The sequence below is a fragment of the Laetiporus sulphureus genome, assembly GCF_001632365.1.
Source record: "Laetiporus sulphureus 93-53 unplaced genomic scaffold LAESUscaffold_29, whole genome shotgun sequence".
NCBI lineage: Eukaryota > Fungi > Basidiomycota > Agaricomycetes > Polyporales > Laetiporaceae > Laetiporus > Laetiporus sulphureus.
Window position 1 is genome coordinate 234,593 of NW_024468538.1, and position 20,338 is coordinate 254,930.

General features: G+C 52.9%; 8 protein-coding genes across 8 annotated transcripts; 1 reads left to right on the forward strand and 7 right to left on the reverse strand.

Annotated features, from left to right (window-relative positions):
* Nucleotides 1-1,121: 1,121 nt before the first annotated feature.
* LAESUDRAFT_744126 (NADP-dependent mannitol dehydrogenase) lies at nucleotides 1,122-2,465 on the reverse strand. Its single transcript, XM_040911296.1, has 7 exons — nucleotides 2,382-2,465; nucleotides 2,157-2,317; nucleotides 2,004-2,096; nucleotides 1,733-1,948; nucleotides 1,575-1,680; nucleotides 1,356-1,521; nucleotides 1,122-1,299 (listed from the first exon to the last, which is right to left on the reverse strand). The coding sequence occupies exons 1-7, from the start codon at nucleotides 2,422-2,424 to the stop codon at nucleotides 1,281-1,283; spliced, it is 804 nt and encodes a 267-aa protein (XP_040762685.1). The 5' UTR covers nucleotides 2,425-2,465; the 3' UTR covers nucleotides 1,122-1,280.
* A 117-nt stretch (nucleotides 2,466-2,582) lies between these two features.
* On the reverse strand, nucleotides 2,583-8,294 carry LAESUDRAFT_702922 (pleiotropic drug resistance ABC transporter). The gene is made up of 16 exons (XM_040906506.1): nucleotides 7,794-8,294; nucleotides 7,528-7,742; nucleotides 7,043-7,469; nucleotides 6,969-6,986; nucleotides 6,259-6,915; nucleotides 5,782-6,199; nucleotides 5,506-5,721; nucleotides 4,950-5,443; nucleotides 4,547-4,891; nucleotides 4,324-4,488; nucleotides 3,925-4,276; nucleotides 3,584-3,871; nucleotides 3,453-3,529; nucleotides 3,302-3,399; nucleotides 2,993-3,249; nucleotides 2,583-2,941 (listed from the first exon to the last, which is right to left on the reverse strand). The coding sequence occupies exons 1-16, from the start codon at nucleotides 8,177-8,179 to the stop codon at nucleotides 2,837-2,839; spliced, it is 4,518 nt and encodes a 1,505-aa protein (XP_040762686.1). The 5' UTR covers nucleotides 8,180-8,294; the 3' UTR covers nucleotides 2,583-2,836.
* A 2,259-nt stretch (nucleotides 8,295-10,553) lies between these two features.
* On the reverse strand, nucleotides 10,554-11,990 carry LAESUDRAFT_727521 (uncharacterized protein). Its single transcript, XM_040909236.1, has one exon. The coding sequence runs from the start codon at nucleotides 11,885-11,887 to the stop codon at nucleotides 10,778-10,780; it is 1,110 nt and encodes a 369-aa protein (XP_040762687.1). The 5' UTR covers nucleotides 11,888-11,990; the 3' UTR covers nucleotides 10,554-10,777.
* Nucleotides 11,991-12,628: 638 nt separating this feature from the next.
* LAESUDRAFT_656956 (RING/U-box) lies at nucleotides 12,629-13,216 on the reverse strand (the record flags this gene model as incomplete). Its single annotated transcript, XM_040904650.1, has 5 exons — nucleotides 12,629-12,718; nucleotides 12,789-12,859; nucleotides 12,915-12,965; nucleotides 13,016-13,043; nucleotides 13,130-13,216. The coding sequence occupies 5 exons, from the start codon at nucleotides 13,214-13,216 to the stop codon at nucleotides 12,629-12,631; spliced, it is 327 nt and encodes a 108-aa protein (XP_040762688.1).
* A 191-nt stretch (nucleotides 13,217-13,407) lies between these two features.
* Nucleotides 13,408-14,981, forward strand: LAESUDRAFT_727523 (TBCC-domain-containing protein). The gene is made up of 6 exons (XM_040909237.1): nucleotides 13,408-13,528; nucleotides 13,583-13,731; nucleotides 13,790-14,254; nucleotides 14,306-14,428; nucleotides 14,485-14,858; nucleotides 14,926-14,981. The coding sequence occupies exons 1-5, from the start codon at nucleotides 13,465-13,467 to the stop codon at nucleotides 14,653-14,655; spliced, it is 972 nt and encodes a 323-aa protein (XP_040762689.1). The 5' UTR covers nucleotides 13,408-13,464; the 3' UTR covers nucleotides 14,656-14,858; nucleotides 14,926-14,981.
* LAESUDRAFT_727524 (ribosomal protein S8) lies at nucleotides 14,495-15,575 on the reverse strand. The gene is made up of 3 exons (XM_040909238.1): nucleotides 15,478-15,575; nucleotides 14,926-15,416; nucleotides 14,495-14,858 (listed from the first exon to the last, which is right to left on the reverse strand). The coding sequence occupies exon 2, from the start codon at nucleotides 15,405-15,407 to the stop codon at nucleotides 14,943-14,945; it is 465 nt and encodes a 154-aa protein (XP_040762690.1). The 5' UTR covers nucleotides 15,408-15,416; nucleotides 15,478-15,575; the 3' UTR covers nucleotides 14,495-14,858; nucleotides 14,926-14,942.
* Nucleotides 15,576-15,804: 229 nt separating this feature from the next.
* Nucleotides 15,805-18,535, reverse strand: LAESUDRAFT_682098 (uncharacterized protein; the record flags this gene model as incomplete). The annotated part of the gene is made up of 6 exons (XM_040905780.1): nucleotides 16,988-18,535; nucleotides 16,774-16,929; nucleotides 16,633-16,724; nucleotides 16,402-16,570; nucleotides 16,179-16,347; nucleotides 15,805-16,122 (listed from the first exon to the last, which is right to left on the reverse strand). Exons 1-6 carry the CDS (start codon nucleotides 18,295-18,297, stop codon nucleotides 15,805-15,807), a joined length of 2,214 nt encoding a protein of 737 aa, XP_040762691.1. The 5' UTR covers nucleotides 18,298-18,535.
* A 44-nt stretch (nucleotides 18,536-18,579) lies between these two features.
* On the reverse strand, nucleotides 18,580-20,285 carry LAESUDRAFT_813828 (SURF6-domain-containing protein). The gene is made up of 5 exons (XM_040914527.1): nucleotides 20,080-20,285; nucleotides 19,905-19,994; nucleotides 19,352-19,849; nucleotides 18,930-19,279; nucleotides 18,580-18,871 (listed from the first exon to the last, which is right to left on the reverse strand). The coding sequence occupies exons 1-5, from the start codon at nucleotides 20,197-20,199 to the stop codon at nucleotides 18,700-18,702; spliced, it is 1,230 nt and encodes a 409-aa protein (XP_040762692.1). The 5' UTR covers nucleotides 20,200-20,285; the 3' UTR covers nucleotides 18,580-18,699.
* Nucleotides 20,286-20,338: the final 53 nt, after the last annotated feature.

The following is a 20,338-nucleotide window of genomic DNA, read 5'->3' on the forward strand; positions in this document are numbered from 1 at the left end:
ACAGCCGAAAGTTGTAGAGGCATATGTTTCTTCAGAATCGTCGCAGAGTATCAACATGAAAGCGGGATCAAATGCTGGGTTTGCGTGACTTGCTGGTTGTGACTGATCGCGTCGACGTCGCGTGACTAGTCGTGTCAAGCACGCTCAGCGCCAGCGTCACGCATGCATTCATGCATCATGCATCATGGCTCTGGTACTACATCATTGCTTGGAGAACCTTTGACAACTTCGTAGTCGACGGAACATGACGGCGTTGAATTGGATCCTCGTGAGCGTAGATTTCAAAGGAGACTTTCACCATAGCTTCCTAGCGATTGCGGAGACGCAGAAACAGCTCATGGGAAGGTGAATAATTAGTGCCACAAGAATACGATGGCGTTAGGTGGGACGAGCGTCGGCCAGGATATGTGTTCTCAAGAGTACCACACATAGAAGCGCATCCAGAGCCAAATTGCGGGCAGATAGGTAGGGAATGCGAGAACAGATTGCGTCCTTTTTGAATAGGCTACGATCCTCGCTCGCTAACGAGTTGGTGGACAGGCGATGCAAACGTAAAGACATCATGAAAACTCGCAAACTACATGGTAGGCCCGCCAATCCCACATAACGATCATTAACAACCTAGAAATATCGATGTCCTCCATAGGGCTCTGTAGAATCATGTTGCAGCTCTAGTTAACCCGTCGGATGAGCGGCAAGCGATCTTGACAAGCACGGTGCAGCGCGAAGTTGGTGAGAGATGCGACGTGGTTACGCTTCTCTTGAAATCCGTCTGCTTACTATCCCTCATCGATCATCGACATCCCCAGCACTCGTGGTGCGAAGTTCATGCCCATGCGCTCGATATATCTTAGTAGTAATGATATCTGACATTATCCTCACTTCTGGACTGCATGTGCCGCCGCGGCGCCCCAAGCTTCGCACTTCTATTCGCTTCCTGAGTCTTTATAACCTCTCACCCATGAAAAGCATGCAGTGCCACGCTCTCTTTGGCTCGCACGCGTTCATATTTCTCCATACAGCAGGCATAAATAATTCTCCACCAAGGCGAACAGTTCGTTCCGCATAGTTGCTCCTAACAACGCGTCTCCTAACAAATAATCATCATTTTCATCTGTATGCTCAAGATTATGCAGTCTTTGACATTCACTGAACTACTGACGAGCTATTATACAGAGCGACTTGGCCACAACATTATGAGAACAATATCGATAGCAACATGCACAAATGTGAGAAAGCGAGTCGACGATGGTCGCGTTCATGGAAAACCCTTCGACCGCTTAGTATACCAATTGGCCGCTGGGCGATGGGGTTCAGCACTTAACAGAAATTCTTCGATCAACGTTGATACTTACCCATCAACGAAATATTCCTGGCCTGTCATGTAGCTCGCACGGTCTGAGAGCAGCAGCAGTGTCTGCGGTGCCATCTCTTCCGGCTGCGAGAAACGACCAAGTGGCAGGTGGCTTGCTTGATGGTCTCGGATAGATTGCTCCATGCCAGATGTCTGGTCAGTATTGACTATTATACAGGTCAGCCAATTTAGATAGACTGCGATCATTGAACGAATGTGCCATATCCAGGAGAAACAGCATTGACGCGGATGCCATATTGCGCCCACTCCGCTGCGAGTCCCTTCGTAAGGTTCGACGCTGCTGCTTTCGAGGAGTTGTAGAACGCCTATGCAATTGTATTAGTGGCTTCGCAGACAATGCATAATCGGATGACGTACCTGGGTGAGTGGCCTTCCTGGTCCAACCTGGTTGATGATCTGCGAGCTCATGCTAGAAATGACCACGATAGAACCGCCCTTGTACTTGTTCTTAACCCAGAGGTCGGCCACCGCTCGTGCAACGTTGAATACTCCGAATACATTCACGGTGTACACCTTGTCAAAGTCCTCTTTCGTCAACTCAAGTGCCGGTTTCACGACCGAGACACCCGCGTTCTGGAGACGTACAACTATAAGACAAGTTGCCCAAGCAATAGAACGCCAGACTTACCGCCACAAGCCCAGTAACCGGACCCATGTCGTTATTGATTTGCTGTAAGGTCTTCGTGACATTCTCGGGATCGGAAACATCACACTTATATGCCTAATTCGCGCATCAGAGTAAAATTGACATGCCCTCAGTCACAAGAAAATCTCGTCTGACCTTGCACTCCATGTTGTGCTCTTTACCGATCGTCTCCGCAACCTGTCCTGCGTCCTTCGAGCTTCTATAGATTATTGCGACGCGTGCCCCGGCCTCCGCACACGCCTCCGAGATAGCGCGCCCAATGCCGCGATTGCCTCCCGTTACAATGATGCACTTGTCTGTCAGCGATCCACACCCCACAAGGTTCAGTGCTGGTTTCACGCCGATAGCTCACACCTCTACCTGCAAAGTCAATATTAAATCCGCGTTTGGGTACAGGCGGCATGGTGCCGGTCGTGTTCTGGTCAATCTGAGGGTGCTAATAGTGGGAGGGGGGGAGGACCACCTTCACCGTGGCGTCGACTCTTTATATGACGACCATATACCAGTTGAGGCAGAATGGACTTCACATCCAAATGACGTCAACGACAGCTCACTCGGTGTCGCGCCCATGTGACAATGACGCATCTCGACGCGACAAGGAGCAGAAGGTTTAAATTGCTATGATACAGATCTACGATGCATTGAGTATCGCGTCCAACATGCAAGTTCGTAAAAAGGCATAAGTGCTGTCCCGTGACCAACTTCCTCTTCTACGTTAACGCAGACATTATTGTCTCAACAACGTTCCCTATGGTATATCTAGTCTAAAGATCGAATCGTCTAACGATAATGGTATAGATGCACGCCGCGTTGAATCACTTTCTCTTGGCGATCCGGGTCTTCAGCCAGCCAATGGCGCTTCCAATCATGCTCCCGGAACGGATGCGGAACATGTATGTCAACATGTAGATGCACCCAACCTACACGCTCTGTCTCAGATACAGTCAAATTCCAAGGTCAAGAAAACTCACATTGAAACCAATGTATGCGATGAAAAGACCGAAATCGCGCCAGTGGTTTTTGTAGAAGATGTTGAAACTGGTCTCCAGGAATGCGTCCGCCGTGCTGAACTCGCAGTATTGGCACCCACTGGTCGCGTCCCCGTTGGTGATGTACCCGCCGTAATTCGAGATGTATGTGCTCATGTATTCAGAGCATGTTTGACCCGAGGGTGGATTCAAATTGACGAGCTCCGTCGAAGAGCAACGGATCGGGGTGTTGCCCATGGCTGCATATAGCAAATGAGCAATTGGGCAACGAACAATCAGCAGAAACCATACCTTGACCGACCATACCCTCAATGAGGTACGTGAAGGGAGACAAGCGGTACATCCATTGCCACCAGCCCAGCTCACGGTATGGCTGAAGTACACCGTCGCTATATACATCCGTTAGTGCGATTATAGGAAGATGAAGCACAGCGACACGTACAAGGACAGCACGAAGGAGAACAGGAAACTAAACACAAGTGCAGAAATCTGAGCATTGGGGCACATTGCTGCAACGGCCTACACATATCTGATCAGTAACCGCTTTCAAGTCGGCGGATAGTGAGTGCTTACCTGGCCAATAGTGGTGTAGTATATCGGGAACATGACACCGAGCATAAGATACGTGTAGCCGCCTCGATCACTCGGCAAGGCCACGGTCCAGTACCAGCATAGGAAGTACAACGTCGAGCCAACGATGTTCCATGGGATCTCAATCAACATCTGCGACGTGAGCAGCGCCGTCCAACTGTACATGCGGCTATGCCGCTCGCGAACTTCATAGATGGTGCGCATGTCCAAGAATGGCACCTGCAGCTGATTCGCGAGCGCCGTACTGATGATCGTAGACATGAAGATCGACTATAAAGGGATTAGCTGGAGCTTTGCGCAGATGAGGGGAGCGTGGCACGTACGAATAGCTTGTTCTGTGTGCCCTGAATGCTGTCCTTTGCCTTGAAGAACGTGAAGCCGATGACGAGACCCGCAGGGACGTTGACAAGAAGCTTTGCCAGCATGTATTGTGGGTCGCGCCAGTGGGCCTGCGCGTCGCGATGCAGCAGCGTGACCATCTGGTACCACCAGCTTGTAGGAAATTCTCCGTGCGTGGACGACTCGGCAACTGGGCGTTGACGACCCTCGACGTGAATGGCGTCAAGGTCTTGCACCAACGTTTGAGCCTCCTGAGACTTCCTCCACATGTGGTACCAGTTGATGTCCGAACTCGCAGTCGCACCCGCGCCAATAACTTCGAGAATATACTCCGCGCTAATAGACTGTTAGGTTCATATAGGAAGAGACACATGGACACATACGGGTTCTCTGCCTCACCGCAGTGCCGTCCACCATGACTCTCAAAGTAGTTGATCAGAGTAATGGCGTTGCGGCCCAGATCCCCGTGGTACACGGTCTGACCACCCTTGCGCAGCAATAGAAGCCTGTCAAACACCTCGAATAGTTCAGCTGACGGTTGATGGATACTAACCATTGCGGGCCGTCAGTATCATGGTCGCAGAAGGTGAAGATGCATGAACGTACGTGCATACAATCGACTGCCCGCTGTCTGCCAGTTGCCGCAAGAAGCACACGATAGCCCATGCGCTCTGAGAGTCAAGACCAGACGTCGGTTCGTCCAAGAAAATGAGAGACGGCTTCGCGACCAGCTCGACACCAATCGTGGTGCGTTTGCGGTGCTCGACGCTGAGCGAGCCAACGATGGCATCTGCATGATTCTCCAGACCGCACATCTTCAGGCACTTCTCGACGTACGCCTCCTTCTCCGCAAGTGGCACGGATGCGGGCTGGCGCAATTTGGCGGAGAAGAGCAATGCCTCGCGAACGGTTGCGTATGGCAAGTGAGTATCCATCTGCTGTACATAACCGCTGTAACGGTCACAACATTCAGCAATCATTTCGTTTTTATATGTGGCGATGCACTCACGTCTGAGAACGGAAGTCATCAGGGAGAGGTTGACCGTTCAAGAAGCGATTACCGGTGACGACACCGCCGGTCGTGCGCTCGGAAAGCACGTTAAGCAAGGTCGTCTTGCCAGCACCAGACTCGCCCATAAGGGCAGTCAATTTGCCTGGGGCAACGTACCCCGACACGTTATCGAGCAGTGTCCGCTGTTCACCACCGACGCTCACGACGTACGTCAAATTCTCGAACGAGAACGTACTGCTCTGAGCGGCGGCCTCGTTCAAAGCCTGCTTCGTGTCAACGTCGTCGCTGTCGATACCATGTTGCGTTGACACGCTATCCCTGCTACCTTGCTTCTCCTCGTCGGCAGAGTCGGCCTGCTCCAAGGCATTAACCTTAGAGCCACGTTTGTATAGCGTCACCGTGCTGTCGCCCGCAAGGCCAGTATTGACCTCCGTGAGCATGAGCAGGAAGGCTATGAAACCGAAAGCGAAAGCGCAGATGATACCGAAGTTCTGATGACAATTGCGCATCAGCCGATTCGCTTGTAACGATCAACCGATATGATAAGACTCACTCTCCACAGATGGTCGTAAAAGTAACCAAAAGACTTCTCCAAGTACAGCATGCCATTGACAGTCGACTGACCGGATTGCGAGCCGACGGTGGTACAAACTTGATTCGCGAGCGAGATGTTCTCGTATCCGGGGCCCGAGGGAACGAGCGATGCGCACTCGCCGTTAACCGTGTGGAACTCGTTCACCATCAGCGCCTCGAATCCGTATTTCAGGGGCTGTAAGCAGCAAACGGTGAGCGATAAGGAAGAACAGCACAAGAGACAGACCAAACTTACGTTGATGTATGTGATCCACCGCAATGCACCAATCATCGACGGCTGAGGGATCGTATAGCCGGTGTAGAGCGTCAAAACCAGCGTCGACAGACCAGCAACAGCTTGCGCTGGAGCCGCGCTCCTAAATGCAGCGGCAATCGCGCGGAACCAAGCCTTCATCGTAAGAGTCATGGAGTAGGTTATCAACAGGAAAATGAAGAATTGTGCGGCAGTTTGCTGTAGGCGGACGACGAAGTATAGAATGATGGCGAAACAGATGGCTGTGACGGCTGAAATGGGAAGGTCGACTAAGGTGAGGGCGAGCGCCTCCACGAATGGATGGTACATGGCTGCCTTGGAATGCCGCAAGACGATTGGGCGCTGACCGAAGAGGGCAGGAATCTCAGCCATAGTCGAGAGTGCCGAGAACAGAAGTGCACTGGAATAGATCAGGATCGTCAGACGAAATGGCGCGGCGAGAAGAGAAGTGCAACGTACAAGAACAGCACACCACCACGCGAGAAGAATGTTGTTGTAGAGTCACTAATCCTCAAGAAGATCGTGCCTACAATGACACCCTGCAGAATGAACGACATGAGTTGGACCACCTGTGCGGCAACCGCGCCTTTGATGATCTGCACACGCCGGAGCATCAACGCGCGAGCCTGCATCGGTATCGAGATGATATACGGGCTCTTCTTTGAAGTTGTCTTTGCGTGCTCCGCTTTGCTGCTCTGTTTGTACTGGTCTGCGCGATCCGGCTGGCCGTGTACCTCCTCCTTATAGGAGGCCATGTCCTCCCTATTCATCCGCCCAAATTCGCTCTCCCTGAAATACTGAGCGAACTCGTCCGCGGTTCGCGGCACCCGCGACTCGAACCCGTTCCGGACAATGCGTCCGTTGGGGTCCGTGATGGCGACAAGAAAATCGGCAGTGGTCTGACGGTTGGCAGGCTCATAACCCATGTCGATAAAGAACTGTCGGGCGCGATCTGCAGGCCCGAAGTAGATCATCTTGCCAGAATAGATAACGCAGACTTTATCAAAAACCTCGTAGATCGACTCGCCAGCTTGGTAGATGGAGACGATGGACGAGACACGGCCTATGTCAGTCGCAAGCCGGAGTGCGCGAACGAACTCCAGCGCCGTAGAGGCGCTGCATGAGAAATGAATAAGGAAGAATTCGGATATAAAGGCTTGTGAACTCACTCAAGGCCTCGCGTCGAGCTGCAGATAGTTTTTCAATTAATACTCATCCAATCTGAAGCATTAGAGTCACATACTTGTCCCACGATGTCAACAGACTTCGCGCCGCCAGAACCTCACTGATGGATACCCGTTTCTTCTCACCACCGCTCACACCTCGGATGCTCGCATCTCCCACGAGCGTGTCCTTGACATGTCTTAAACCGAAGATGGTCATGAGCACTTCAATCACAATGCGCCGGTGCTCCTCGCGACTCTCGTGGATTCGAGAATGCGGCGTGCGCGTCTTGGCGGCGAAGTCGAGCGTCTCTTTGACAGTCAGGGTAGGGAAGTGAACGTCATCTTCAGGAGAGTACTGAATGTCTCCGCGATAATGCTTGTGAACCTGCTCCGGCGTGAATGTGTCGTAACGCACATCACCATATATCGCATGGTACTCCGTTCGCTGATTCGCGAGCACCTTCAAGAGCGTGCTGCATCCAGCGCCCGGACGGCCAAGAACCACTGAAGCACGGAAGATAGGTCGGGAAGCAGATATGCAGATCTGGCTGAAAACACTTACAGAGCATTTCTCCAGGACGTACGCATCCTTCAAAGCCGCTAAGAATGTCCCGAACAGGCGGATGACGAAGTTGCTTGATGAATTCCACGTAAGTGAGTGGATTGAGCATGGAACCCAGCGTCTGCTGATATGTTGCAGATGCGCCCAAGCCGACTACCCGAAGGTCCTCGAAAACGACCCCTAACTCTCTCTTCTTAATATCTGCTTGATCGATCCTGGCTGATAGTCGGTACCGAAGCGAGCAGCGAACGGATCGGAATACTCACCTCCTGACCATGTTCTTAAGAGTCTTCTCAAAGTCAAAAGGGCCCTCGGTCGGAATGAGCGTGAGCTCAGATATCGCCTCCGACACACGGGACGCTCGAGAAATGCGAGAGAGACGACGGCTGATGGAGGGCCCGAGGCCCTCACCCTTCTTCTCGGCAACAGAAGGGATTTGTGACCTGCGAGACAAGGTCCGCTGCAATTCCTGTACTCCTGATGGGTCGAAGAAGTCCACATTGACGTGTTGTGCATGACTAAGAGTGCGCGTTAGCGGCGCTCCCAGACGGTTTGGCGAATAGTCATGATGAGAGCGAGGAGACAAATCCTGTGGAAGCTCAGAGATTGTATCGGTCTCCTGGATATCGGGCTCAGAATGAGAGGGATCCATCGCTAGACCCAGCGAACGAGAATAGAGGAAGGTATAAGGTAGTGCAGTCGAGATTTTCGACGCCCCGCACCGGGCTTATATATAATCGGGCGCTGTTAGCAATGCATATTGCAATCGACGCGCGGAAGGCGGCAAAGCCGGCTTGTGATTCAGGCTTAGCCTGTCTTTGCGGGAGTGACGCGATAGGCGCCTAGATGTATGGGCCGCTCTCCGCCAATCGGACCGCATGACAAAATCCGAAATGAGTAAACCTCCCTTTCGGGCTGTTTTCTCCGCTGACATAGAGTCGCTGACGAGTGGTTGTGCCCGATGCGTGGAGCCAGCCTCCGATCGCAATTGGTCTGCGGGAGCATGCCATTGCACGAGTGGGCCACTGACCAAAGGGTACGGTGATAGGGCCTAGTTGGGCGCATCTCGGCAACCGGAGGCGCATCAGCACGCGACAGCGCCTGTTAGGTCCGACGATCTCACCTTGCCCACTTTGAGCTTCGAACTCTGATTCCTCGGCAGTTCTCCCGGACCTACAAAGTCCAACAACTGGCTAATTCAAAGGTAACATCGTGACCAGATCACCCAGTTGAGAAATCCCTCGCAGCCCGCACGGAGATCATCCTGTTCGAGACTAGTACTGCATCTGCGTCTCGACTTCGCAGTCATGAGAGCGAGCAAGAATGACTTACGTAGGTCAGCCACTTGCAATGTTCCCCAAAGCATCCCACGTAAGTTCAGGTGGCATCTTGTATGGCACACTCGCGCAGTCGCCGAGTAGATGAGGATACATGATCTCTCCTCGCTGCCAACACATTGCATATTGGATGTCAAGGCGTCCAAAGACTTTCACGCCACAGAAATGCAGTGTCTCGCGAGGATCAGCTTGAGGTCGATGAGCTTGGAATCTGAGCGTGTTTTCGTGTATTAATGGCCTCCATTAACTGTCGTGCGTGCAGGAAGCAGGTGCACTCGGATGTCATTCAAGACCGAACGGCGATTGTGCTCTTGACCGAGAGATTAACAGCACAGACTTCGCGAAGCGCCAACTCCGAATGCACAGCAAGAAGTTGCCAAAAGATGGCTTGGACTGTAAGTCGCCACACGATCAGGATTGGGACTCTTAGGCGACTTGAAAGACGCGGAATCGAACATTTTCAGAGCACGCGTATCGTGGCACGCCGAGACGTGCAGCATTGGGGCGAACGGCAAGAGGGGGGAGGGGACTTACAAGATTTGATAGGGTGGATGCGTCTTTTATAACGAGGCGCTGAGCGGAGCTTGAACTCGTGCTTCTCGACATGGTCTTCGCGCACCTTCCTCATATGGCGGCCCTCTTGCCGTTCGGGGTAATTGAAACTGATGACGTCTATGAGCTTGTGATCTACCAATCGATCTGATATGCGCTTTCCAAGTCAAGACATGATGCACATGACCATGATTGATTCCCATAAGACAGCGTGCACGGAAGATCCAGGCGGCCTTTCTCGGCTGCCATTCGCAGCGGTATGTCCGCAATGCTGCTCGTAAAACATACTATCACGAGAACCACAGTTTAAAGATAACCTTTAAGTACTACGGTGAAGAAGATAGCTACAGTTCATTCATTGCTTGTTCCGCACAAATGCACTTCAAGTCAAGAAGCCGCAGGCGGTGATCTGTGCCTGTCCTATAATGTCTCACGATCGGAATTCTGATGACTTTTCGCAAAGCATCCGTCTCAAGCCTGGATAACGCGCTCATCTTCTTTGTGGAGACTCGTAATTAAGTGTCTGTAACTGACGGAATCGATCAAAAATACAATATCCTTCAGCATGTCTAACATTTGTAGCATTGAGCTCAAATTGAGCTCAAATTTAGATAATGGCTCCGAGTTACGCCATATGATTGCTGATGGTCAAGCTCAACCTTATCTACCGGCGACAGCCCGTAATGGTAAGATACACAGGGGACCGGCTCATGAATGAAGCGCAAAATTCTCTCAAGCTGTCAGATTACAACGGTCACCATGCACTTTAACCATCGGGCTGATATCCAATCATCCTTGAAACAGTCCGGATTGATGAAGAACGTTGGTCTTTGTGCATGGCTTCTCACCATATGTCAGAACGTACTGCGTTTCAGGACTTGGGATACCGCGACGCTTAAGTGTAACTGTGATGACAAACGCATTACTCAGGTCCGCAGGCTTTTCCGGTCAGTCGCTCGTGGACGCGTCGATCGCCAAGTTGGACCAATGTGCCTTCGCCGCAACCTCGCGTTCATCAGCTGCGGTTGTGAGAATTCTCATGAAACAGTTCCCTCAACAATGCCTTTTGCGTTTCCTCCGGACGAGACTCGATCATCACCGGCACTGATCCCCACCGTGCGCCGTTGCGAATGGCATGTCATGTATCATACTGAGCAGTGATTATGTGATGGACGCTTACCGCAGCATTGCCGCTGGGCGGTACGTGTCCTTACTGTGTAGAGGCCGGAACAGTGATTTCTCCGATTATATCGGGAGATAAAAAGGGGGGCGTTGCCAAAGAAAGCCATCGCTGAGCGAGCAGAACGCAGCCAACAAACGAAAGCACAAGCACAACCCCTTTCCTCCTGCAGCACGCCGCCTTACCTCTGCCCAGCCTGCCACCGCCCCAACACGCTTGGCGCCCGGGGTCTTTCCCCGTCTGCTGCACCTATATCCGCCTGTGTCCGCAGGTGCATCGCCCGCTCGCGTGCCATGCGAATGTGCGTGATGCTCCGCGCGAGTGCAGGCGCGACACCACCACGAGGAGGGGGTGGTCTGCGCCTTGACTGCGGTGTCGGCGTCGTAGGACCTGCTGGAGAAGAAACGTGCACTGGCACGGACACTGGCAGCGCAGAGGTCGAAGGCGCAACGGTGGCCGGAAGCTTGACACGAGCGGTGTGCTGGGTTGCTACGAGCCGCGCAGACATCGAGGGCGACGGTTGCGATGAGGCTATTGATAATGTTGATGGCTGACCGTCGAAGTGTGGAGGCAACGCCGCAGCCACTGATGAAAGAGGCTCTTGCTTGATGGGCGGTTCGTGCAACGCGGCGACAGCCTCGTTTCTCGGTCTAGCGCGCCGAGGAGTGACTGCAGCAGTAAAATGCGCAAGGACAGATGAGCTGACACCGGTTGGGAGGGGAGAGGGACCGGATGTGACTGTAGGACGCATTGCGAACGGAACACGGAAACGAGGAGACAGCGCACACAGAGTATTTATAGTCGAATCATGAGCGTCGAGCACGATGTATGCATGCCCATTCGGCGGCACCCAGCCATAAACACTATCCACCATCTCAAGGGGTTTCTGCTCAGCGATATTGGACATCGAAGACATCGCACTGAGCGTAAAATGCCTCGAAGATGGAGCGGGGATATTGGTGGTGTCCTCGTTGCCGGTAGATGGTAGAGAAAGCCGCACCCCGTGTGCTCGGTTGGCATAGGCATCACTGCGAGGAGGCGACGCTGACGAACGGAGGATAAAGTCCAGCGACATGGCGTTTGAGCGAGGACGCGGTGGTGTTATTGGAGCAGAGACATAATCCGAATTCTGGTTGATGCACTGGTCGTCATCAGGATAGTTTATGACATCGTCGAGGGTTAGACTAAGCTCAGAGGTCGAGCTTTCGGCGGCGTGAAGGGAAGCCGTGGAGAAGGGGGATGTGCGGAGAGCATCAAGAATAGCAAGAATAGAGGATGAATAGGATAGCATGGCGCGAGCTAGAGACAAGCAGGTACTTGGCAAAGCGACTGATAACGGACAGTGAGTCAGAGGATACTGAGAAAATCCGGGAAAGTCAGCTTATCTCGGCGGCGGCTGACTGACTGCCAGCCTCAACGCTCCGACTCGACTGGCGAGTATGAGCCTACCGCTGCGCCACACCGATGATTAGTTGGTATGTCAGCCTCCTCGATCCATATCAGCCATTTCATGGAAACCTGGGAGGTGTTTAAAGTCGCAAACAATATTCATGACCAGTAACGTCTGCGAGCTATCATAAGGTGAGCAACAGCATCAGGATGAAGCGTACTGACAAACCTCGTGAAACTGCTAACTCTGGCTCATCACTCAAGTTCAAATCTGAATTCGCGGACTTCTCAGATCGAATGGATGCCGCCCGAAAAGTCGCCATTTGGAACGATAGTGGCGTAGCACAGGGAAACCTTCCCGGTTACGCCCGCTCCGACGAATGTTATGCAGAGCGCACTCGGAACAACTGCATGATCCTATAATGCGCATAGAAACTCGTTGCCAAGCGCATTCATCAGGCATGTGCGAACCAGATCGCGCTCGATGTCATACGATGTCATACAGTGGCCATGCCGGCAGCGCGCGCAACCGATAAGATTCTAGTGTACATGGTAGAAAACGGGAAACACTAACAGCACGCCTTCTACCGGCCGTACCTGGAGCTATGTCAACATTGAGAGTGCGGAGATTTGCGATCGTCACTTACTTTTGCAACTCCCACTCCCGGTTGTCTAAGGGACAGACGTTCCTCGTCTTCAGCCAACGAGAGATGCAATGAAAGTGGAACGCATGCTACACGAGATAAGCATGTTATCAGCGTCTATTGTAAGATCAGTACGATGGACGACAATTGGATACGCACGTTGCAGATACCCCACGCAGCGTTGCACTCCTCGCTGGTGGCCGACACCTGGTTTGCTTGACAGTCAATACCTAAGCCTCATAATCAGAATACGCGGCTTGTCGTTGGTTTAATCGTGATACGCACAAAGATCCATGATGTGGTTCCTGCAGATGGCACAGTTGTCCACCACGATGTCTACACAACTATTGGCGAATGAATGTCTACAGTAAAACCAATAAACGTACCCCATGCCCAAAGCGCAACAGCGTTCCACTGTCGTTGAAAATCACGGCAACACAAAGAGTGCGTGTCAGCGAACCTCACCAAGCCTCGGGCATGATGGCTAATCCCAATCGTACCTTCTTCACCTCAAAACGCTTCTTCTCCTCCTGGTCCTTTGCGGTAGCAACCGCGAGATTTTCAACGTCGACGTCCATATCAGCCATGGCAGATCGTCGCAGATGAGCGAGGAGGATGAACGGAGGAGGCGTGGATGGCGAGGTCAGCAAGCGTCGTGTGCAACGTGACGTGACCAAGGACACCTGTGCGACGACGAGCGTTTGTCACAGCTACTGCACCAGTCAAGCGCCGGGCCACAACTCGGCATACCGCTCTTCGTGACTTGTCCTGACGTCCGCGAGGACCGTCCACGACCCGCTTGTTTGAAACGCAGACATATTTACTGGTGCTTCCAATGTCCGAGACGAATCAGAGCCTCACGCAAGCGTTCTACGCCTACTTCCAGGCTGCACATTCTGGTCTGCTGCAGTCTCTATCGCATCACATCGGCGGCTGAGCAGGTGCTGCGATAGAACTCGGAAATTGCCTCGAGTCTTACACTTTGAACGGATGTGCACCTGAGGCCCTGGATCAGCTGTCCTTGGACATCGCAAAGCTGAGGAAGGAGTTGACGGAAGCTACTAGCTTCTTGCCCAGCTATGATCAAAGGCAGTGCGATATTGTATGTACAGATTCCGGGGAAATTGATGAATGTGCCTGCTCAATGTTCTGTTTCGCAGAAATTGAAGGAGCTTGAAGAGTCTTTGCAGAAGCTCCGAACCGTGTCAGCACCGAAGCCAAAGTTCACCTTCAAACGCAAAGTGAACAAGCCATCTATCTCGCCCATACTCTCAAACTCTACTCAAGAGCACGTTCCTAATATGCTACTGTCAAGCAACATAAGCGCTCCCGCTGGCCTTCCTTCAACAACTTTCAGCCTCTCAGGTTATTCGCACGAATACCTCACTTTTTCCTCATTTCCTGCCTCGACGGCTATTGATGCATCCGATCTCGTAATATCTGACCTCGATCACTGCGTTGTCAACCTCCTTCCTTCAACCCCAGCAGACCTTCAAAGCAAACTGAAGATCACCGCTCTCCACGCCCGGAATGTGCGCAATTGCATACTTCTTCTGCCTCAAATCGAAGGCAGTGCACTCTTACACGATCTCTCGAGATGTGTCATAGTTCTGGGATGTCATCAGGTTCGTTGTTGCTGTCTATGCTTTCCGCTAAATACTGCAACGTTGTGGTAGTATCGCATGCATACATCGTCACAAACCGACGTCTACATCGCCGTGTCTTCCAAACCAATCATAGAACATTGCACCAACATCAGATTTTCACTATACCCTGCTCCTCTACGGTCGGCTGACACTGTACGTCCGGTCGCTCAGCCACTGTGATCTCAATAGCCACGCTGACCGAATTACAGAATCCGATGGGCAACAACCTTTCCGTGCAAGATTTCTCTCATATCCGGCCCACGCCCTCGCCGAACTGGGCCTTGCTGGCGGAGAACGAGTTGATCAGGGAGGGCGAGTGGCCTGTCCACAGGGACGTCGACGTAGATGAAGTTTTGCGCAACTTGCTACCTAGCGCCTAGCATGTAGTATTCAGTGTCAAACGTATAATGCAATTCGTGTAATGAGTGTAGATGCTGATGGTAGAGACTTTGGGTCGTAATTACCCTTCCTGAGTCAAAAATGTACCCCGGAGTTATACAACATGACGAGACCGCTGAAAGACAGATGGCCGTGCCTCTTGTACCATGACAAGGTATATAGGGCTCCTCAGGAAAAAAAACGGCTGGACAACGGGATAATAGTTATTGGATGAGCGTGTTTGCCTAATGTGTGATAGTAAAGGGACTCACAATGAGATCCAACATGACTACCGTGCCCGGCAAATGATCTCTCCCCCAAGGTTTAGTTGCAGCGCTTCTCTCGCTTCCACCCACTCATGCTCCTGGTTCTTCGTCCGTACGATCGCAATCTCGCCCATCCGTAGCGGCTTCACGCCCTGCGTTCTTCTACCCGAACATATAAGCCGCAGAGCATCCAAGTCCATGAGTACCGCCTTGCTCGGCTTGCTGACCAGCTCCATGGCGTTCAAGACGGGCCGTTCCTCGCGGTACTTCAGGTCCACCCATATCCGCCGCTGCGCCACCCCAGCGTCGAGGAACGCAAGCGGATCAGGCTCGTCTACTGTTCCACGGTACATAGAGGTTATGAAGCCGTTCCGGAGGAGGACGGAGAGGATGCCGAGGTTGGCTGTGGTGTGCGGAACCGCTATGCGTTGCCGCCGCACACGGAAGGCATTTTGGAGAGATGAACACAGTTCGTGAGCGTGCACCATGCTGTAGACCTGCGCAGGAGTATAAGATGTGTTAGCCAGGCACAGCGTCGTGCAAACCTGAAGGACGCACCGGGCAGTGGAAGATGTCTACGCGAAGAGCATTCCTGCAGCGGGCGTCTACTTCACAGAGCAGGTCGCTGCCAGATTTGGAAGGTGCTGCAGATCGGGTGGCCACACCGCAAGCCGGCGTATACGAGCTATTTACGATTGAAGATGCACAGGACTTTGTCGATCTTAATGAGCGCCTTAGCCACTTTACGAATGGTATGTCTCACTTTTTGCACTCTCACCGTTCATACTACAGCGAAGAAGGGGTATACACGCGAAATAACGGTATAAATACTCCCAATGCCGGCCAAGCAAGATCGCTAACCCGGATTTTCCACGGCGAGCGCTCTTACCCCTTCACAATCCCCACCGTGACCTCCGCCTCCGCCTCACCACCCTCCCCACCTCGCGAACCAAAGTGCAAGGCATGTGAGCATCGCTCCCACGCCCATTTCGTCAGCCGGAGAACTTCGTCGTCCTCCAAATCTCTCCGAACATGCAGCTCAATCGTCACGACGAGCGACTGTGCGGGTCCTTGTACCTTCGTTTCACCTGCAGACGATGTATGTCGGGTGTAAATAAAGTGATCTTGAGGGAGTGTTAGGTTGGGAGTAAGTTGCCAGATATGTGGCGCAGGTAGATGGAGGACCAGAGGATGGCGTTCAATCTGTTGAAACGCAGATGAGTTTATTGAATAAAGGGAGCTGGAGCATCAAATATTACCTCTCGCATGGCTCGTAGGAACGCCTCCATGCGTCCTCCTGCGAGTCCCCGTGCTGGAGCTGTCTGTAACAATGTTGCACCAAGCGCTACTGCAGCAGAGTATGCGAGGCTGAAGGTCACCACTGTCTCAAGGCCAGCAAGGACTAAGTCGAAGAACCGATGCTGATAACTGTAGACCAGCTTCTACTCAGCGGATCGCCGGGATGAATGAGAGATCGCTTACGGAGGTATGAACGCCGGGCCAAAGAGCAACAATAAGCAGAACCCGACGGGTGCAAGGGAATACGGATTTGATAGCAGATTGGCTAGGCGGGTTGGGTAGGTGTATGGTACGATATGTCGATAGCGAGTCGGAAAGAGCGATGTTAATGGTGGAATATAGTTACCGGCCGCTACGACGAGTCCAGGAGCTGTAAGACTCATGATGCAATCAAAAATGAAGATGAACACATACTGCTGACGAGCCTTGAATGATTGTTGAAGACAACAGAGGTAATAAATAGCGAAACGAGCGTCAGTGCTAACGTGACGACCGGGAACTCGATGCTGAGGAAATATGAGCATCAACGCGTTAATCAAAAGTAAAGAAACGCACCCAAAGAATTCTGTCACTTCGTCACCATTATGGTGATGGTGTCCTTCTCCGGAAGCAAGCAGCAAGTGTTCGACGGTCTCTTTACATACATAGACCGACGCAAATATTAGAAACACCGACTGCGAAAACATTATCACCGTCTCTATCCGCGCATTCCTGCCCAATACTCAGCATTCGCTGTATGGAGAGCTTCTTAGCATCGCACGCAACTCACCCAAATGGCCGCCTCATCTCGACTTTCATCGAAGGTCTCGCGAGGTATCCAGGCAATACATGGGCCAACGCGACACCCAAAGCATCAAACACGACCCAGTAACCCAGACCTGTGCAAGCCAACGACCCGACCTGTTGTGCGATGACCCAGAGCGACACGCCAAGCAGAAATTGCGTCACTGCAGCGCCCACCGCCTCTGGCGCGACCCTCGGTGTCGCGCGCACTTTCCCAATCGGGCTCTGCGGGCCGGCCAGATCTGTTCGGGCATGTTCAGTCTGCAAGCCCCTGTCGTCCATGGCGGTCTGGGGGAACGGCGAGATTGGCATCCAAGGGCTAACGGGAACCAGAGCGGGGGTGGTGTGCAAGTCTACGGGCGAGTTGGGCGACTGCGAGCCTGGCTCGAGGAAGGAAAAGAAGTTGTGCGAGAGGGAGTGTTTATGATGATGCCCTCGACGCGCGGTGGCATTCGAAGACGACGAGGTCGCGGACATCGGCTGCGCAGAGTTCCCCGACGATGGCGGACGCGCACCAAATGTGAACCCTTCGCGGAAGTTCCGATGCCCAGGACCTAGCGAAGCAGATGGCATGGGTATGCCTTCGGGCTGTGGACTATCGAAGATGATCTCCTGTCCACCATCTTCGGCAATTGCAGTAGATGGCAACGTCCCCGGGCGCGGGAAGAAAACCGACAAGTTGCGCGAATGCACACGCGAATGCCGTCGCGCATGTGCCTGCGCCTGAGACGACAGGGACGGCGAGGGGCTCATGCCATTCTCCTTGGACCGTAGCTCCGGCGCTGTGGAAGAGCTGGACAGCTTGTTCAGCAGTGGCGGTTGTGGCGGGAATGAGAAGGAGAGCGGCGAGGGACTGGCGGGGGAGTATGGCCCGGATACGGAGCGCGTTCGCGCGTGCGAGTTGCCCGGGAGGGAGAGCGACTGGCGCATGCCTGGCGGCTGAAACCTATGAGCAGGGACGTGCGACTCGGACGTATCGTATAGACTCTGGGGACGCGGCACGCCTGTGGAGAAGCGGGTACGTTGTGGACCTGCTGATGGTGGCGGGTCAGGGTACGGCTGCGAACCGTTCACCGCTGGCGTTGACGCTATGCGGCTTCGGGTAGGAGACGAAGGGGCTTCTAATTGCCGATGACCGTTCGCGATGGTGTCATTGGACGGAGACGTCGGTGGCTCCGAGCTGGAAGGAGGTGTATGGGCGCGAGGAAACACAAGGACGCTATCGTCCTCGTCCCTGCTCGACTTGCGGCGATGCATGTGTACAACAGCTGTCTGGGCAATTCCAGCGTTGGACATATCCTAAGAAGGCGACCAATGCTACAAATTGGCTGCTGGATCAGAAAGTGTATTGCCAGCACCGAGAGTAAGCCAGTCGACGATTGGGAGCGCGATTATATCACCGCCAGCACTCAATCAGCCGATCCGGTTGTAATGACGGAAAAAGATGCGAAGCCTAGTTGTCCACAAGCATCGAGATGGATTGTCTAATGCTGCAGTTTGGTGGTGGAAGTGAAGCCAGAAGTGCTACCGCTCGTAGACGCCCGTGGAAGTGGTCGCACTCAGTCCACATTATTCCATCAAATGGTTGGGACAGACGTATTCCAATCAAGCCAGTACTCTCGACGAACCATGTACACATGTGAGCAAGCGTGCTCGATGAGACAGCGCGTCAAACTGTAGTTATGGAGTCGCAGGATACTACTTCTTACCCTTACCAAACGACTTGCCCTCGAAACCCGGCCGACTCTTGCCCTTTGTCTTCACGCCCTTACGCTTATCATTCCTCCTCTCGCTGCGCGTCGCGATGTTGTCCGCGCGCTTCTTCTGCTTGGCGGCCATTGTCGTCTCAACTTGCTCCTTGCGCTCGTCCCTGCGCATTCATCAGTCAAACATGTTTTACATCATAGAAATAGACAGCGAATACGCACCAGGCTTTCTTGCTCTTTTGCTTCGTTTTCTCCTTTCGTTTCGTTGCCTTCTTTAGCCGAGCCTCATCGTCGTGTACCTTGACACCCTCCATTCGCGCCTCCGCCTTTTCCCATTTCTCGCGCTCCTCAATCGCTTTGCGCTTCTCCTCCGGCATCGCTGCTAGCCTTTCCTTGCGTGCTGCAAGCTGTTCCAATGCCTGAGCAGGATTTGAGACCGTCTTGAGGCGGTCCGCCTTCTTGCTCGGATTACCGGTGACCGCAGAGAATGCGACGGTGGCATACTTCGACTTGGGATCTTGTGATGGACCTGAATTCGACGATGAGCCTTGATCCGGAACTAGTAATTGCGTCTGATATCATTATCATCATTAGCATATTCCTATTCCGCTCGGAATGCAATTATTCTGCGAGTTGGTTCGTACCTTCGTCTGCGGTCCCTTGTGCTTCTCCTTTTCCTTTTCCTTATCCGTTCCTTTCTTTCCCTTAATCTCCTCCTCACGCTTGATCTTCTCCTTCGTCTCCTTCCTCCGCCGCTCTCTCATCGCCGCCCGTTGCTTCCGTCGCTCCTCCAGCAGCTCGTCCCTGCTCCCTGCCTCCCCATCACCGCCATCTCCCCTCCCTCCGCGCCGTAGCTCCGCCATCCTTGCGTGCAGCTTTTCTCTGAGTGCCTCGATGCTGCCCGACTCGGACATTGGCACCAGGGTTTGCGTTGGCCGTTCGTCTGCGTCGGAAGCGGAACCGTCGACGTCGACATCGACAATCACGTCCACGTCCATAGCATCTCCATCAGAAGCCAGGCCTTGCGTGGCTGCGTCTGCCTTTCGCTTGCCCTTACTCTTCTTGCTTGAACCACTCTGCTCCGCCGCTTGCAGAGATTCATTTTGAATGTCGATGACGGTCTTATTATTGGCGGGGTCAAGCTGCGGTTGCACATCAGACTTCGATTACTATGGAGCCGGACGCATGTATGCTTACCTTTTCTTTTTTGGCCTTTTTCGATGCCTCTTTGATTGCTTGCTTCGGTGCCTTCTGCTTTTTGCTGTTCTTCTGGTATTTAGATGCTATCTGTTGCGTGAAGTCGCATTGCAGGGTAAGATACAGCATATAGCATCAAAATATACTCGGCAGGGGAGTACCATCGCCGACTTGCCTGCTCTTCCGAATCGTCCTGCATCAAATAGTACTTTGCAGGGATGAGCTTGAGCAGTGTCTCGAAAGTAGCATTGTGCTTCTCTAGTGAGCTCCGCAGCGTAAGTGTCGATGTAGACATTCTCAAGAGCTATCGAGAACCAGCAATGCTAGAGAACACAACCGAGAAGGATTGTCCGGCCAAAGCTCGACTTGATAGGACTTGATAGACAGAGCTGCATTCGCGGGCGCTAGATTAGCGCTAGATGTCTGCTGAGTCG